General features: G+C 39.3%; 1 protein-coding gene across 4 annotated transcripts in view; it reads left to right on the top strand.

Annotated features, from left to right (window-relative positions):
• Positions 1 to 1,586: 1,586 nt before the first annotated feature.
• PHF21B (PHD finger protein 21B) overlaps positions 1,587 to 17,650 on the top strand; it is a 179,497-nt gene continuing 163,433 nt past the window's right edge. For 2 of the 4 annotated variants that reach the window (XM_084505840.1, XM_084505837.1), the window contains exons 1-2: positions 1,587 to 1,870; positions 2,849 to 2,914. In XM_084505840.1, coding sequence (XP_084361966.1) covers positions 1,817 to 1,870; positions 2,849 to 2,914 — 120 coding nt within the window. In that variant the 5' untranslated portion in view covers positions 1,587 to 1,816. Of the gene's footprint in view, positions 1,871 to 2,532; positions 2,566 to 2,848; positions 2,915 to 17,650 lie in introns of all 4 variants that reach the window. The other 2 variants (XM_084505838.1, XM_084505839.1) reach the window with 2 other exon arrangements.

Below are 17,650 nucleotides of genomic sequence, written 5' to 3'. Positions count from 1 at the left end.
ACAAATTTTGGATTCCCAGCATGTTATATCTCAAAACAGCTCTAATTACAGTATATTTGACCTAGGTTGGTTTTGGTGTGTATTGGTGTCTTTAATTAGTTTTGAGATGAATTTAATTAGTTATGAAAATTCCATCCAAAAATTCCACACCACTGTGCATCCAAGCACATCTGGAGCACAGTGGTGTTTTAACTACTGACTAATCATTTAGGATGAGTTTAAACTTCATGTTTCAGTGCTGTTTAAGTAAGATGTCAGTGTGCAATTACTGCAGGAATGGGAGCATCTGCACATTAAGGTTCTTGTCTCCAGCACTCTGTCATCAACCAGCATGCTAAGATGTGCCCTCAATTTTGAGTGTCATCAGTAAAATTATTCTGTGCACTACTTTTGGTTTCCAACCCCACTCCAGCCATGCATCAACAAGACAGTAAATCTAACTCTATTACTGCATCAAAAATACTGCAGCTACACAGCCAAGCACTGACTGGGTATAAATCTGTGCTGCTGCCCTAAAACACACTTAAATTGTCAGCTGGATCAGGTGCTGTTGGGATTTCCTGAAGGTGGGTCACACTTTGGTGGTACAGGAGTGATGTGGAGGTGATGTGGTTCTGACTGCAGGTGATGAAGACTACGTTTAGGGTGCTGGGTGTGTTGTTGGCACGTGTGTTTGGTACTGATGGCCTGGTTTGATTCAACTGGATGAAGTCCCACAAGTGTACATCAACTCTTCCATGCTGGTTTGAAGTGTTGATTATGTGGTCACTGAACACAGGCTGTGGTGCTGAGCAGCCCCTACCCCATCCAACTCCTGGCTCACAATGGGTTTTGGTGCAGACCTGCAGCCCCCCACTGGGAAACTGTGTTAGGGAGACAGTTAAGACCTGCCTGCCCCACAGCAGCTCCCCTCAGGTGAACTGGTGGGGGATGTGTGAGGCAGCGGGGTGTAACGGGATGCACTCCGCCCCTCCCCCGACCACCCTGTGGCTGCGCTCCGTTGTTCCCTCGCCCACCACAACCGAGTCGGGGCGGGCAGTGCGCATGCGCCGGCCGGCAGCGCCGCCCGCCCCCCCCCTCCCTCCTCCTCCCCCCCGTCTACCATCCGGGCACCTCCGCGCCGCCCGGCGAGCTTCCGCACAACTTTTTTTCCCCCCGGCAAAGTGAAATCAAGGCGCAGCCGTGCGCGCGCGCTGCGAGGAAATATAGTCCCTCCCGGCCCCCTTCTCCGCCCGGTCCCATTGGCGGGGGAAGGAGGGGGGTGGAGGAAAGGGGGGGGGGCAAGGGGGCGGGGCGGGGACTGAGGGGGGGGGACGCGGGCGGGGGCGGCGGGGGAGGGGCCCCCCCAGTCCCAGTTTGGCGGAAAGTGAGTGATGAGTCTGTGTCCCCAGCAAAGAGGCGGCCAACTTGCTGGGCACGCCGAGGAGTTGGTCCCCGCCGCTCTCGGGGGCGCTTTTTTTTTTTTTTAATTTATCATCACTATCGCCGATCCTTTTCTTTCCTTTTTTTTTTTTTTTCCTGGTCTTTTTTTTTTGCTTCTTTTATTTATTTTTTTTATTTTTATTTTTTAGAGGGAGGGGTGGCTGCCCGGTTGCCAAAAGGAAAACAAAAAAAAGGCAAAAAAAATATTACAAAAACAAACCAACAACAACAACAAAAAAGCGAAAAGAAAGGGAGCAAAAAAAAACAGCCATCCAAACAATTCAAACCAACAACAACAAATCCAAACCAAACAAACAACCAAACTAAACAAACAAACAAAAAAAAAACCCTCGGATCTGAAAGTGGCAGGAAAAGTGCCCGGCAAGTTGCAGGAATGGAGCTACACAGCTTGCAAGAGGCGTTAAAAGTGGAAATCCAATGTCACCAGGTAAAAAAAAAAAAAAAAATGAAATGAAATGAAATGAAATAAAATAAAGTTAAAAAAAATCGTTTTCGTTCTCCCCGGCGCTTCTCCAGAGGGAGAGGAGGAGGAGGAGGCAGCTCACGCTCCCCAGCAGCGGCTGCCGCTTGCCGCGGGGTCCTGCGAGGGGCCGGGGGGGCGGCGGGGTCGCGGGGCGGTGGCGAGGCTGGGGGGCCACCCCCACTCGGCCCCCCGTGGCAACGGCGAGCACTCCGCCAAAGTAGTTTTTCGGATTGTTGGCTCGAGTTTTGTCTTGGCTTTCCTTGCTTTCTTTCTCTTGTTATGTGTGTGTGTGTCTCTGGCTGTGCTGGGGAGAGCCGGAGTTGTTGGTCGGGGTTGCGGGAGTGAGTGTGCGAGAGCGTGTGTTTGAGCGTGCGTGTGTGTGCGTGTGTGTTGGAGAGATTAGGACGAGACTTGAATATTTATGAGCTTTGCTTGAAACTGACTCGCAGTGTTTACTTGCCTCTTTGTTCCTTACCCCCCTCCCTCCCCCGTCCGCACACATACATACATTTAAAAAAATCCATTAAACTTGAAACAGTTTCTAATTCCTCCTTTTTGGGGGGTGATTTTTTTTATTTTATTTTTTATTATTATTTTTTAATTATTATTATTATTTTTTTTAATAGAAACTAGTTGCACAGATGAAGCAAGATCCACAGGTAAATGCAGATCCTTTTTTTTCTCTTCTTCAGTATTTTATCCCTGCTGTAATAAGCGCAGTTGTGCTGGGACAGCAGGATGAGAAACTTTATCAGTAAGAGATCTCATTTTGTAGTCTGCACTGAGCTTTCTTTCTAAAGAGGGTGTTTTGTGTGTGCATGCTTTCGTACGGCTTTGGTGGAACGGTTTTGCCTTTGAACAATTTCTAGATCGGAAGTTTATTCATTACAGGGGTTAGTTTACACTTTGCCTTTAATATGCATCTTATTGCCGTTTTTGCAGAACGGGGATCTTAAGAAACAAATCCATGAAAGGCAATCAAGAATAGCAGCTCTTAATGAGAAACAAGTAAGGAACATATCGACTAAGTCGTGTTTGGTTTTTCTTCTTGTTTTTACAATGCACTTTCTAAACATCCGAAAAGTGTCTGTGTTAGCTGAAAAATACCGACAGCAGAGAATATAACATCCGTTTTCCTAAGCGTAAAGTAAGAAAATGCATGTTTTCATAATGAGGTTGGATTCTTGGATGTCTTGCTGGGGGAAAGAATGATTTTAGCACTACTTGTTGTAGAAAGATAAGCAGTAGTTAAAACGTAAAAAAAAAAAAAAAAAAAAAAAAAAAAAAAAAAAAAAAGAGGCGTCCATTTTGAGTTGGTCGACATGTTTTAGGAATATGGATAATTCTCCTATCTTGGGCTACTTCTGTGTAATGTGCAAAGCAAGAGTTGGGAACGGGGAGGCTGGAGCACAGTTTGGAGCCATTTCTGTGTTTGATTACAGAACTATTTTTTATTGATCACTTTATTTTAATTCTTTTCTACTTCTTTATTTTTTTTTTTCCTCCCCAGTTGCCTTTCTCTTCCCTTGGTCTGATCTGACGTGTTAGCTTTTGATTCGAGTTCACTTAGGCACTTTCACTCTCTCCCCCCCCCCAAAAAAAATTAAATAAATAAATAAATAAATAAATAAAAAGAGCTTAACCTGTTTCAGTTTCAGCCACTGGAAGGGGGGGGCGGGAGGGGAGAGGAATTAAATAATCGGAGGAGGGGAACAAAACAACCCAGAAACCTCTCCTCCCTCCCTCTCCCTCTCTCTCTCCCACCTCTCAGACCCTCCCCAAACTTTCCCGTCCCCTGGCTTTGCAGGGGGGCGCCCCCCACTTGCGGGCGGGGAGCGGCGTGGGGCGTTTCAGCACCGCGGACAGCAGCGGGGGGGGGGGATCTCGCTCTCTGCCGAACTATCCGCCCCCCACCCCAAAAAACCCAGCCAAAGGCCCCTGTCCCCACTTGCAGGACTTCCACTGCGCGAAGGGTGGCTGACAAAGCCGGAGACAGATCTGTTTGCATGAAACCCCCCTCCCCAGGACTGAACTTTCCCTCTCCATCCCCTCTTTGCTCTCACCCACTCTCTACTCTCACGACTCCCTCCATCTCTCACAACCCCCCCTATCTTTCACAACCTCCCCATCTCTCACACTCCCCTTCCCCTCCACTCCCCATCCCCCGGCAGCGCAGTTCCTGCGGAACGCGGTGGCCGCTTCAGCACCACGGTCACGGACAGCGCACGCGGGGCCGGGGCAGGGCGGGGAGCACTCGTGGGACCCCCTCTGGCTTTCCCATTTTCCTTCTTTCCTTCTTTCCTTTTTCATTTCTTTTATTTCTTTCCTGTTTCCTTTCTCTCTCTCTCTCTCTCTCTCTCTTTTCTTTTTCTTTTCTTTTTTTTTTCCTCTTTTTCTCCTGGAGTTGTGCTTAAAGTTGAAAAGTGATCCATGCATATATATAGTCTGTGTCCATAGGTGACGGTGATTATGTGCCACCCTTTTCCTCCCGGTTTATTGTAATCAGAATTTGTCAGCACTCTCAATTTGGTAGTGGAAGCTTCCATTTTGTGAGGAAGGGGTGTTGGTTTCTTCTAACATGGAGAAAAGTCTGCAGAGTTTGAAGGTGGGGGATGGGGCCCCATTCATGCTGAACATTACCATTTTGATTGCTTTGATGCCATTTTTGGAGGGGGGAGGGGATAGAATACCCTACTCAGCAGAGCACAAAGATGTTTAATCACTGTATAGAATCAAATCAGATACTTTCTTCTTAAAAGCAAATCTGACACTACATGATAGCTAAGGGCTGTCAGTTTTTTTGTTTTTTTTTTTTGTTTTTTTTTTTTTTTTGTGGTGTAAAACAGCAAGTTATTGACTCTAGTACTACTATACTGAGTATAAGATTTTTTTTCTAAACAAGGTAACAGCTTTTACTCCAACAATGCATCTTTATGTTTTCTTTCTTCAAGATGGAAATAGTTTTACTGTTCTAAGTGGGTATTTAGAACATATATTTGATCATTTTCCCCTGTATTGTAGCAACTATTTCAAGGCTGTTTAAATTTTTATGATGATAGTAAATGAGAAGCTATTTATTATGTGTCATGCTGGAATTTAGATAAGGCAAAGAGACACATTTGAAAATACAGTTTGAATGTTCTGATTTAGCTCGGTGAAAGAGGTTTGTGCTAAGCTTACACAATCTATTTATGCATAATCCAAACTAACTAGTAAACAATTGTCATATATTTATGACTTGCCCTTCTCATAATCTTATAAATAAATCAATAAACTATGGAGTAATTAAACATAAAATACCAACATCCTGTAAACACACCAGATTTGGCCTAGCAGGAAACCTACTATGGTTAGGCAAAAAAAATATATATTTTACTGATTTCAACATCTTGTGCAACAAGGGCTTATAAATAAAGAGTCTAGCTCTTAAGTAAAAGAATCTGGAGGTTTTTAATAAGAGTCTAGCTGGTGATGTACTGTCCTCTTGCTCTAGACTGCCACCTCTGGAGGTCTAAACTAGAATCTTTCTTGGGTCACAAGTGAAATGAGTTTGGAGGTCTTAGCCTTTGACCAAATCACAAAACCATCATGCAACTTTACAGACCAGGTGGTAATTAGCAGTTGCTCCTTGGGTACTGGCTTAAAAGTGAGGTACTGGCTTAAAAGCTCTTGAGGGTCTGTTGAGGTGCAGTGAAAGCTGCTGAGACAATAGTTTGACTAATACTGCAGCTGTTTACTGGTTTCAGGCTCTCACTTTTGTGGATACACCAAAACACAGAAGTAACCTTAAGAAGGCTGTGTAAGTAGGGAAGTTGTTTTTACATATGTTTTTCCCCCCACCCACATTCATGCCCAATTTCTTTAGGCACAACTGATTCATAATGCACTAAAACATATCTTTGATTGTGCATGCACTGAATACAAAAGATGCTGAAATTACATTTCAATTAAAATGCATGTGTGGATGATGAAGCAGGTAGTAAAATGAATAACACATCTGGTAGAAAAATAGCAGGGGGGAGTGTTACCTTTCAGTACCGCCACTCCTCAGTTTTCCATTGTAGCTGTTAGAATTTGTGGCAATATTTCTTTTCATTTAAAATTACAAATAAAACCAGAAAGAATCGAATGAGAAAATCAACTTTTGGCATATGAGGTAAATGTATAAGGGAGACTTACGTGCACAGTTGTCTTTTAAGTTGCAGCCTAATTAAAGATCCCTGGCTAGTCATTGGTACTTCCTTTTCTTGTTGGAAATAGTATGGAATATAGTTTATATAGTATGGAATATAGTTTATGGAATAAACTATATAGTATGGAATATAATTTATATAGTATGGAATATAGTTTATATAGTTTTCCTATTTTCTCAGTCTTTTCAAATAAGCCGTATGGAGCCATTATTTTCATTACCAAAGTGGTGCAGCTTAAGTTAATACTTAACTCGGCATCTTACTCAGAAAGACAGAAGTTAGACTTTTGTTCAGAGTCCATCCTTCATATACTATAGTTTTGATGAATTGTAATAGCATTTGAGAGTGGGTTACCTCTTCTTTAACAAGATATGATGTGTGAAGACTCCATTAGTTGGTCCAGTGGTTTTACACGTTCAATCTACAGCACATGCAGAGCAGCAGTAACATTTTTATCTAAATTGTCAAGCAACAAGCATTTATATGTAAATAAAAGAACTATCATAAGAAAGAGCCAGTGTTGGTCTTAAAAGCACACCAGAGGTGTCTGCTACATGTGTTTCTTGCTTTATGTCCTTAAAGAGTCTTTAAGGGTCTTTTCATTTTAGAAAGTTGTCTCTTATTAATTAATAGATGAAGATAAACAAATAAAGAAACCTTTCACCTCCAGTCAGAAATTAATTGTTACTGACATAAATATTAGATGGCGAGCCAGGTCTTAAAAATTAACAATGAGCATGTGTGGGCTACTATATTTTCGACTCTGATGAACTCTGAATTCAGACAGCCTGTCCTGGAGCGCAGTAATAAAAATATGTCTTCCTGAAAGACATTATGTATATGCCATTCACTTGTGCACTACCTCATTTCTTTACCATAATTTACTATCTATGCAGAAAATCAACATTAGTTTCAGGCAGACTCCCCCAACCTTTGCTATTGCTGGCTTGTATTTTTGGGTAGTATGTCTGAAATTAAATCACTGACTGTATTTTGCCTATGGTGATCACCAGTAAAGCCTGTTTGTGGAAAGTGTTAGGCTTCTTAAAACTCAAATACAGTTCTTGTATGACTTGTTGGAAAGGATCTAGCTCAAGATGTCTGATTTTACTCATGTCGTGTCTTTGTTTTGGGGAAAAGGAGGAGGTGTTTTTTTGGTTTGTTGAAATTCGGGATGTGCTGTGCCTGGAAATGGCAACATTGTTTACACACATTAAAGGGAAAATTATTGACATTTGCCAAAGCTCAGTATTTCATACTGTTTGGTACTTTCAGAATTGTTGAAATCAAACAGCATCAGTGAAAACTGAGATAAAACCTGAAAGGCATTTCCAAATCAAGTTGAACCTAATGTGAAACTCCGTCACATGGCACACACAGCACTCCCATTTACTGTGGCATGAATTGTATCTACTTATGTTCATCCCAGCAGAATTTGGTTCAAAGGGCCTTACCAAGTACTCACCGAAGTTGAGGGAGACAGGGCAATGAGCCCCAAGGTGAAATATTAAACTTTTCAATCACAAGTCTTTAAACATAAAGACAACAGGTATTAAATCTGGGCTTGACCTTACAGTTCCTCTGCATGTTGAGGTCCCACTGACTTTGCTGGGAAACCTGTATGACTGAAGAGTCAAATGAACTTACTGGATCAAAGTAATGATTAGTTCGGGACTGTAATTCAGAAAGCTTCTGTTCCTCATCTTTTTTTTTGCTGAAAGCAACAATTTATTAGTTGCTTTGCCATCTGTTGAAGAAGTGACAAAACTAGGAAAGAATTTACCTTCAGCTCTTTGGAGGAGAAACTTGGGAATACAGTTTGCATAGTGGCAAGCCCAGCTTTCTGTTTTTTTTGTTTGTTTGTTTGTTTGTTTTTTTGTTTGTTTGTTTGTTTGTTTGTTGTTTTTTCAGTAATACTATGTTGAGAAAAAGGGTAATAAAGACCATTTTCATAGAGGTGAACCACAATGGAAATACATGTATGTATCCTTGTGGCTTTCTGCCTAGTCCATCTAAGATTCATGGAAATTACACATCTGTAATGAAAATGTGTACTGGAGGGGTTAGAACCACCTTTTGTTTGGTAGCTGCTTGACTGGCATGTGAAATGCTATTTTGTTCTAGCAATTTTCTTTGACTGTATGATGTTCTGTAGTTGTACAGTATATCACTTGGCAAGGCTAAGAGTTGAAAAGTGAGCATTACTTTCATTTTAACCATTTTAAAGAGTTCACTTTGATATTTTTGCCACTTAAAACACCTGCTGTCAGAACAGTACAATTGATTTCAATTAACTTTGAATTTCTTCAATAAGATGACTTTTATAATAACTCCAGTAATCCCATGATGCCTCATTAGAGGAGCTGGCTATGATGATTATCCCTGTGATTTAGCATTTTTTTCATTACAATGGTTTTGTCTATTCAGAAGAAAAAAAAAAAAAAAAAAAAGGGGATTATGGCAACAATACCTTTTTATTTCACTTCTGGTTTTACACTAACAGAACATTCTACCTGTTACACAGTGTAAAATACCTAATTTATACTTGCAGCAAACAGGTATTTGTTCAGATGTATACAATACTTTAGTAGGCAGACCCTTTCAAAGAAACTTTAGTTCTGTGTAGGAACTCTTTCTAGGAGTTAGAATTTGCTTTAATTTCCTAGTAGACACTTGGACAGTTAAAAGCTATGCTTTCACAGGAGTCTTTGTCTAGAGCTCTGGTTTAATGGGACAAATTTTCAATTGGTTCGTGCCATATGTGCAGCTGATTTGGAATTGCATTATCATGTTAGATGCTTGTATCAGATCAATTCATTCCAGGATCTAGCCCACAGACTCATTCTGCTTGTAGAAGAAAAGTAGAATATGGCTCTAAATGTCTCCTTTCCATATCATGGTGTTAGAGAAGGGTTTTTGAATTGTGATTTTAAATCACATTTCCAGTAGGATACTGCATCACTCTAAACACTTCTGGTATGTTCAAGTAGAGAAAATCCCTTTTCATCTCATTCCAGATTTGATTTTCAAGTTGAAAGCATGAAGGCATATAAAGGCAGGTTAATACAGAGTTACTTTTAAGTTTTGCCTCTATGCCTTTCTCTTTGTGATCAAAGATAAAATATGCAGTATTTTTTTTTACTTGATTATAAAATGATACCTCCCTCTCCCCTCAGCCCCCCAAAACAAAATCTGAAGCATTAACACAATTTCTCATCAATAGAATTAAAGGGTAGAAGTTTGCAAATCAATAAGACAAGGCCATGGTAAATGGTATATGTGTGATCACGATGTCAAAGAGGGCAGTTTGTACATGCATAGTAGTTGGAGGTAAGGGAAGTACCAAAAATGGGCTGCAAGTTTAAAATAAGAACAAAGAAAAACAAACAAACAAACAAAAAAGAATTGGACTAATTGAAATGCAAATTTATCTTTCTGCCATTAAAGTAAAGTAGTCAGTTATTTCAACCTAGCAGAATTATATTTGGTCTATCCAGTCCTTGTGGTTAAATCAACCACACTTCCTTTATGTGCATCTATATAAATGTATGTGTATTTTATTTATTTATTTATTATTATTTTTTTAAATTATTCACTTAAGGTGGTGCTACTTTGTTATCTGGAAATATTTTTCTTGAGCCAAAATGTACTTCCTTAAATATGCTCTCTCCCTCTCCCCTTCTCTCTCTCTCCTTGAATCAGCTACTTATTGTTATGTAGTAGCAATTTCCAGAGTGTCATGAAATTGCTGATGTGGCTTAGTTTTAGCTACAACCTGCAACTGTCAATAGTAAGCATCTATTGAAATCTAATATGTATTACAGGGCTTTTTTGCATAAGTACAGGCAGACCCTTCTGGTTAATATACAGTGACAATTGAAAAAATATGAGGACGTTTTCTTTTTTTAAGCCATGGAGGAGTTAAGTGTATGCCTGAGTTTAAACTACAGAACAACCCATCTGACTGAAGGAAAGTAAACCAGAGAAATAGCCCTACATGTGGCTTTGGGAGAATCAAAACAATAAGTATCTGGGAAATCTGTAGATATGATGGGTGGTGTTAATTTGAGGTGTTGCAAGGCAGTCTTATTTTCAGAATTGGAATTCAGCCTTAAGAGCTTGGGTGTTGAGGCTGCGGCAACAGTATGTTCGTCTGGAAATTTGTCTGGTTGCTTACATTTCATCAAGAGAAGGGTATAATAGGTCTTGAAACAGAAGTTAAATCTATACCTTACCATGTTGATTTAACTTGATCGTGTAGGTACTTTGTGATATAGCTTACTTCTTAACCAGAGAGAAGGAATGGCATAGCCTTTCTGAGCAAACTCAGCTATTGATGACAAATCTTATGAGGTTACAGAAAGTAAAAATGTATATTATATTTTGATTAACGTGACTCAAGTGAGAATCGTTGATACTTTTGACACACAGCAGAGATTAACCCACAGCTTCTGTAATTTTACATTTTTCTAAAGTGCTCTGAATCAGCTAAGACTGTCTAAAGATTTATTGCTGAACTGAAGCTTTTCTAAGAATGAAAAAGATGAGAGAAGATTCCATTCTCAGAAATGCACAGACTAGAGAGTCTCTGTGTCTAAATGTGTTTGTGGTTGTGTGTATTGGTTGGGTGTGAGCATAAGGTCTTTCTCTTTGATATCATTCAGGCAGAAAGCCAATATGCGCATGTAAATGAGCCTGAAAATATAATTAAAAATATATACATATTGAGGACTGTGATACATAATTTTATATGAGATGCAGGTTACAAAGTGACAAGTAACATTTCCTATATAATCACTGATACTAACTCTCATCTCTGATTTATGCATCTCATATGTTATTAAGTACTGAACAGATAAATGCTGGAATTATTTCTAAAGATATAATTTCACCACAGTGAATGAATGCAAAGTATGCCTTGCCCATTCTTCTCCCAAAACAAAAGCCAAAATACACCTATCACGAAAATGTTACTACAGACACTAAAACTATCTTATATAAGGTCAGATAAAGACCTCTTTGATAGAATATATTTCTTGGATACAAACTGTGGCAAAATAGATCTGGCTGTGTCATTAATATATTAAGATGAAGGAGATTCTGCAAATCATTAACACATATCTAGGAACTGAAATACAGATGAAAAAAGATAGATTGCCAGGTGAAATACATAAACAATCTTGGCCTGTATTTCATTGTAGATAACAAAGTCTTGCACGTAAAAGCTTACACAAGAAACATCTCAGAAACTCCAAACTTCAGGCAAGAAGCCAGTTTTCTTTGCTGTCTATTCTAAAAGTTAGGTTAGAGTGCTGGATACAGAAGCTAACATTTCTGCTCTCCAGCTTGGAGAATAGGTATTTTGTAAAGCTTTATTTCTTGTTTAAAAATACAAGTGGAATCCAGATGTATTTTTATCAGCAGCTCTGTAGCCCATAAATATATACAAACTTAGCCAGTGTCTTATTTACATTATTTTATTAACATTCTTTGCTGAGTGGGCTTGAATGGAGCACAATCTCTCATATAGAAGATCTAATTGTAAACACAAGGGATAGAACCAAATATGCAGCCTTTAAAGGGAAAAGAGTCTGTCAGCTTTGTTTAAAGTGTCCTTTAATGAACTTCTGTAGCAGCTTGTATCTTAGCAACACATTTTATTACATACCAGTGCGAGAGAATCAGTTTGCAGATGTAGTTGCACAGTTGCACACAGTAATTTATTTCCCCCCCTTTTTTTCCCTTTTTTTTTTTTTTTTTTTTTTTCCCTACTCCTCTGCGGTGACTCAACTGGAATGTGCAGACTGGTTTTTCTAGCACTGGTAGCTCACTCAAAATCCCTGGTTGGTTCATTTGTATCTGTTCTGTTTTGTTAGTTGATGAAAAAGCGTGGTAAATGCATAGTGATTTTGCTTGGTCTTAGAAATTCAGATATGACTGTTTTGAATAGGCATGGATTTAAATTAAAAACAAACCAAGCTCATTTCAATGTGCTTTTTTTTTGCTAGTAAGTGTTCTGTCCAGTGCTAGTCCTCGTACACACAAACTAGTTTCCAGATTTATAGGTTATTTACTCTTCACTGTTACATGGAGCTGTTTTAATCTATCACCTTTTCCTCTTTGAAAGCTAATTGGAATATAGTAGTGACAAGAACATTTGCAAGCTTTTTTTTTTCTTCCTTCTTAGTCAAAACATTGCACTTAAAATGCAAATATATCAAAAAAATAACTTTTTTTAAAACCAATTAAAATAGTGCACTTCTGTCTCTCTTTCAAATGACCTGAAAGAGTTGAGAGTTTCTTTGTTGAAAGAAATACTTTTTTTTCCCTTACCTTACTAATTGCAGACTGAGTTCTACTTGCATGTTTTGACTGAAAAATACTGTGAGTAGCTCTTTTCAGTAGGGTCTGCTGAAGAATGAGATACTACTGAAGATATATATGAGCAATAGAACCTAGACTTCTTTTTTCCTCATAAATTAAAGGGAAAAATACTTCTTATGAGCAAACTAAATAGCATTCAGCTCAATTTGCATTTTGTGCAGGCTAGGCAGATGTAAATCCAGAAATATATTTCCCTGGAGTTCGCTGGAGTTACCCACTTTTTTTTTTTTTGTGATAAAAATCAGAAACTGGTCAGAGAAAGAAAAGCAGGTGAGAAAAGGTGAGGAGAAGGGCAGTCCAGAGCATTAGGTGAACCCACAGAACAGGGGTAAGCTTGTTGCCTTAAAGATACTGCTCTTGGGGAAGGTTTCATTAAACTTCTTTTAACAAGTAGCATGTTGGGGGTTGATATTAAAAAGTCAGGAGACATCCATTTCATGAAGTCCTTTGGTATTTGCAAGTAGACAGGTGAAGATTTTTGAAAGAGATGGAATTGTTTCTATGCTTAATAGTAGTTAAATGTATTTGCATTAACTGACAAACCATTAAATTTCTTAAATCCTTATTTCAAAACAGAAGTTTATTTTCACTACGGAATATAGATGGATTTGGCTCTAGTTTTTTGTTTTCAGTATGTCAGGTGATAGTTTGCCTGTATCTTCGGAATTGCAATAGTTCAGCCTTATCAAGATGCATAAAAGAAGCCCTCTAAACTTAAAAACAAAGTGTACTGTAAAAGGAGAAATAAAAGACATTCCTAACTACCTTTAAAAAACTGTAATATTAGACGTAAACCGGTAGGATGTCCTCTGAAACCAAAAGCATTTATGTTGCCATGTGATTAACTTGCTTTTTTCTTTCACAATTCATCCCACTCTTTATTAACTTGGATTGGATTGAAAAAAAACCTCTAAGCTGGGGAATGCATCAGAATCTTGCACAATCACCACGATTAATGATGACAGCATGAACTGTTGAACAAGCTAAATCATGAAATTCGCAATATTGCTAGACAAATGTGTTATATGCTTTTCTGCAGCTGTATTGGCCATAACAGAAGGGAGTAGCAGTTTCTGGCATATTTCATGTCCTGTCAGGAGAAATAGTACTTACAGCACACACAACATTTGAAGTCCGTGTTCCAGGGTGTGTGTGTGTGTTAATGCTGGGAATGTTTAAGTGAGGTGGAAAACCAAGGGACTTAACACATTTAGAAAGTTCTTCTGCAAATAGTGCATTAACAAGGAACAAAATGAAGCATTTAATTGTGTTCTGAAACATTTAGGAAACAATTAGGAACTTGTGTCTTGATTGGCCAAAGCAAAACATCCAGCTTGAGTTGTTCATTTTTGTATCAATAAAGAAAGAAAATGCTGTTTTCCAGAAACACTAACATTTCCAGAGACTTCTTTAACTCTCTGAGTAATAGCATTGCACCTTGTTACAGAAGTACTTTCACTAAAAGAAACTTAAAGGAACTTCCATCCCCAGATGAAGCAACAACTCATTTATAAACAATGAAAGCAGGAACAATAGAAAGCTGAGTGCATTCTGCATGAATAATATAACTGAGGGTTGTGAAAAGCCTGTGATTTTAGTATGCCAAACTCAGTGTGGGAGTGCAGCATTCAGCTGATTTTTCGACACTGGAGATTCATCCTTTCTCTCCCCCACATGTATGCGCCAACATACACACACAGAGGACTAGCAGTGATGATTAAAGAAGGAAGTCATCAGCAACTCCTGTGTGGTGATGTTGAGACTTGAGTGTAAATTCATAAAACTGATGGAACTCAGGTTGAAATCTAGGCCAACACTTAGATTTAATGCATGCCTTAGGTAGGTGGAAGAAAGTCCGAAGACCTGATTTAAGAATAAAGTTTGAATGTCAGTCACTATTCTCAGCTGCAATTCTGATTTTCTGAGCATTCAGGAGTTTTATGTCAGAGAGCTTATGAGGTCTTCAGAGTGAACTCACATTTCTGTTACATTTAGGAATATCATTTTTATTAATGAGACTAGATTTGGGTTTAAGCTTGGGATTTCAGGCCTCTTGGTTGAAAAAAAAAATAGCTGTAGTTGTTTATTTTCTCCTTTCTTCCCATTGCATTTACTTAACTAAAGTCTTTCTTCTAAAGGTACTTAACTGTAAGCTCTTTGGATCTGGTTCTCTCTTTGTCCTGTGTATATTCAGTGATTGGCTTAATGAGATTCTTTTCATAGAATCATAGAATAGAATCATAGAATATCCCAAGTTGGAAGGGACCCATAAGGATCATCGAGTCCAACTCCTGGTACCACACAGGTCTACCTAAAAATTCAGACTATATGACTAAGTGGACAGTCCAAACACTTCTTAAACTGTGACAGGCTTGGTGCCATGACTGCTTCCCTGGGGAGCCTGTTCCAGACCCAATGTCTATCCTGAACTTCCCCTATCACAGTTTGACACCACTCCCACGGGTCCCATCACTGGTCAGTAAAGAGAATAAATTGGCACCTGCCCCTCCACTTCCCCTCGTGAGGAAGCTGTAGACCATGATGAGGTCTCCCCTCAGACTCCTCTTCTCCAGGCTGAATAGGCCTAGTGACCTCAGCCTCTCCTCATACATCTTCCCCTCTAGGCCTTTCACCATCTTCGTCACCCTCATCTGGACACTCTCCAACAGTTTCACGTCCTTTTTGTACCGTGGTGCCCAGAACTGCATGCAGTATTCGAGGTGAGGCTGCACCAGTGCAGAGTAGAGCGGGACAATCCCTTCCCTCGACCAACTAACGATGCCGTGCTTGATGCACCCCAGGATTCTGTTGGCCCTCCTGGCTGCCAGGGCACACTGCTGGCTCGTATTCAGCTTGCTGTCAACCAGAACCCCCAGATCCCTCTCTGTGGGGCTGCTCTCCAGTGTCTCGTCACCCAGTCTGTACGTATAGCCAAGGTTGCCCCATCCCAGGTGCAGGACGTGGCACTTGCTCTTGTTAAACGTCATGCAGTTGGTGATTGCCCAGCTCTCCAATCTGTCCAGATCTCTCTGCAAGCCCTTTCCACCCTCAACAGAGTCCACAACTCCTCCAACTTTGGTGTTGTCAGCTAATTTGCTCAAAACACCTTCTAGTCCTACATCCAAATCGTTTATGAAAACATTGAAGAGGACTGGCCGTAACATGGAGCCTTGGGGGGACCCCACTAGTGACCGTCTGCCAGACAGATATGGCCCCATTTACCACAACCCTTAGAGCCCTGCCAATCAGCCAATTGCTCACCCATCATATGATGTTTTTGTTTAGCTGTATGCTGGACATTTTGTCCAGTAGGATCCTATGGGAAACTGTGTCAAAAGCTTTGCTGAAGTCCAAAAAGATCACATCAGCTGTTTTTCCTTGATTTTCCAGGATTCCCAGACAATAAGGTAATGCAAATAGTGAGTAATAAGTTGAAGGCAACAGTCACTGAAGTTTAGCCAGTGACAGAATAAACTTTCCCCAAGCTCATCTTTGAGTGTCTTTGCCAAGTATGTTACAAATACAGAACAAGCAAGTTTGAATTTTTCTGTCTCAGGCTGTCTGAGATAATCCACTACATCTACAGTTGTAGATCTGTTATTCTATAAAAAAAAGTTTGTTGTTTTGTAGAATATAACATGTATAGTTATTTTCTTAAAGTTGAGGGTTTTTTTGTTTGTTTGTTTGTTTTTGTTTTGTTTTTCATTTCAGTCCCTTGTTATTCTTGGAAATTGACACTTATTAAACTGAGTTCTGTCAGATGATAATGATGGATTTTGTAAGATGGTCCAATGTCCTGAAAGCTGGACTGAAATCCACTAATATATCTTCTAAAGGTTTTTCTACTGTATGACATCTTTTAGTTGTACTAGTGTTAACTGAGCACAAAGCAGTGAGCAAATGCTTTGTCCATAATTACCATTTCTGATAGGCTCCCATTTTGCTTCACAGTTATTATTATTAAAAAAAAAAAAAAAAAAAGTAGAAAAGTTATCACTGTTTCAGCAGCTAGATTAAGATCCTGTAGTTTTGTTGCATTCAGCTGATCTGTAACTCTTGATAGTTGCTGAGCATCTGAACCATGTGGACATAACTTCCCCCACCACACCCAAACTACTCTTTATTAAAAAAAAAGCAAACAACTTCATTAAACAAACAACTCATAAATTGACCAACCACTGATACAAAGTATGACTTAATCCCTAATGTTCTTACTCTTTCTTTAAGCTAGTTTCCACCAAAGTCACTGTTAATTTGCTAGTTAGAGTTTCTCAAATGACTGTGTAAAAACTGTGGCTAAATCTTCAGATTTTGGTTCTACTTTTATTATTCCTGTAAAAAAATAGCCTTAATAATGTTGTTCTTCCAGAAGAAATTCCAAATAATACATAATACCAAATGCTACATATTTACTTAACAATTCAGTATTGTTTAAAAGAGATCTTGCAATCATCAAGCGCTTGTGTATTCATCAGCTAGCTTCTGGGCTGTTGCAAACTATCACATAAATACACAGTTAAAATGTTTTTAAAATGCATAATTCCCACCAGATTGGACAAATACATGACCTGAGGTTTATTAAGATGCAGATTCTTGACACAAAAGTGCTTAGAGCTCTTAGTCTGTTGGGTTATGACCCACTGAAGAAATTTTACCTTCCCAGGTCAAGGATCCATCAGTTTGAAACAATTTATCCAAAATCATTACACTATTAGCAGCTTAGAAAGGCTTGAAGTTAGCATTAAAGTACTGGACTTGTGTGGGAATTTGGTTTGATATGCTGAATGTACAATGAATCAGTCTTATACAAAAATTATTTGGTTGCTTTACAAGCACATTCTATCTTATTCTGAGAGATCTATCCCTGGTTTAGACATCCAAAATATTTTGTTTTCTTTTGTTTTAGTGACAATGACTTAGAGGGAGAAATAGACACACGCATTTATGTTTCAAGGCCAGATTCTGCCAAACTCAAGGACTTTGGGACCTTCTTATTAAGGAGAAAGATTCGTCTCCACCTGGCAGGAGAGGTTTTCATGCTGCATACACATCAAAACAACCAAAGAGCTTGAGAAACAGGAGTAAGAGGTGATGTCCAGAGTCAATACAGTAAAGTTTAAGCTCATGGGTTCTTTGTGAACAAAGCAGGGAGGCCCAAGTACTGGGA

Source organism: Aythya ferina (assembly GCF_964211825.1).
Source record: "Aythya ferina genome assembly, chromosome: 1".
Lineage (NCBI taxonomy): Eukaryota > Metazoa > Chordata > Aves > Anseriformes > Anatidae > Aythya > Aythya ferina.
This window is presented reverse-complemented; position numbering and strand designations above follow the sequence as displayed.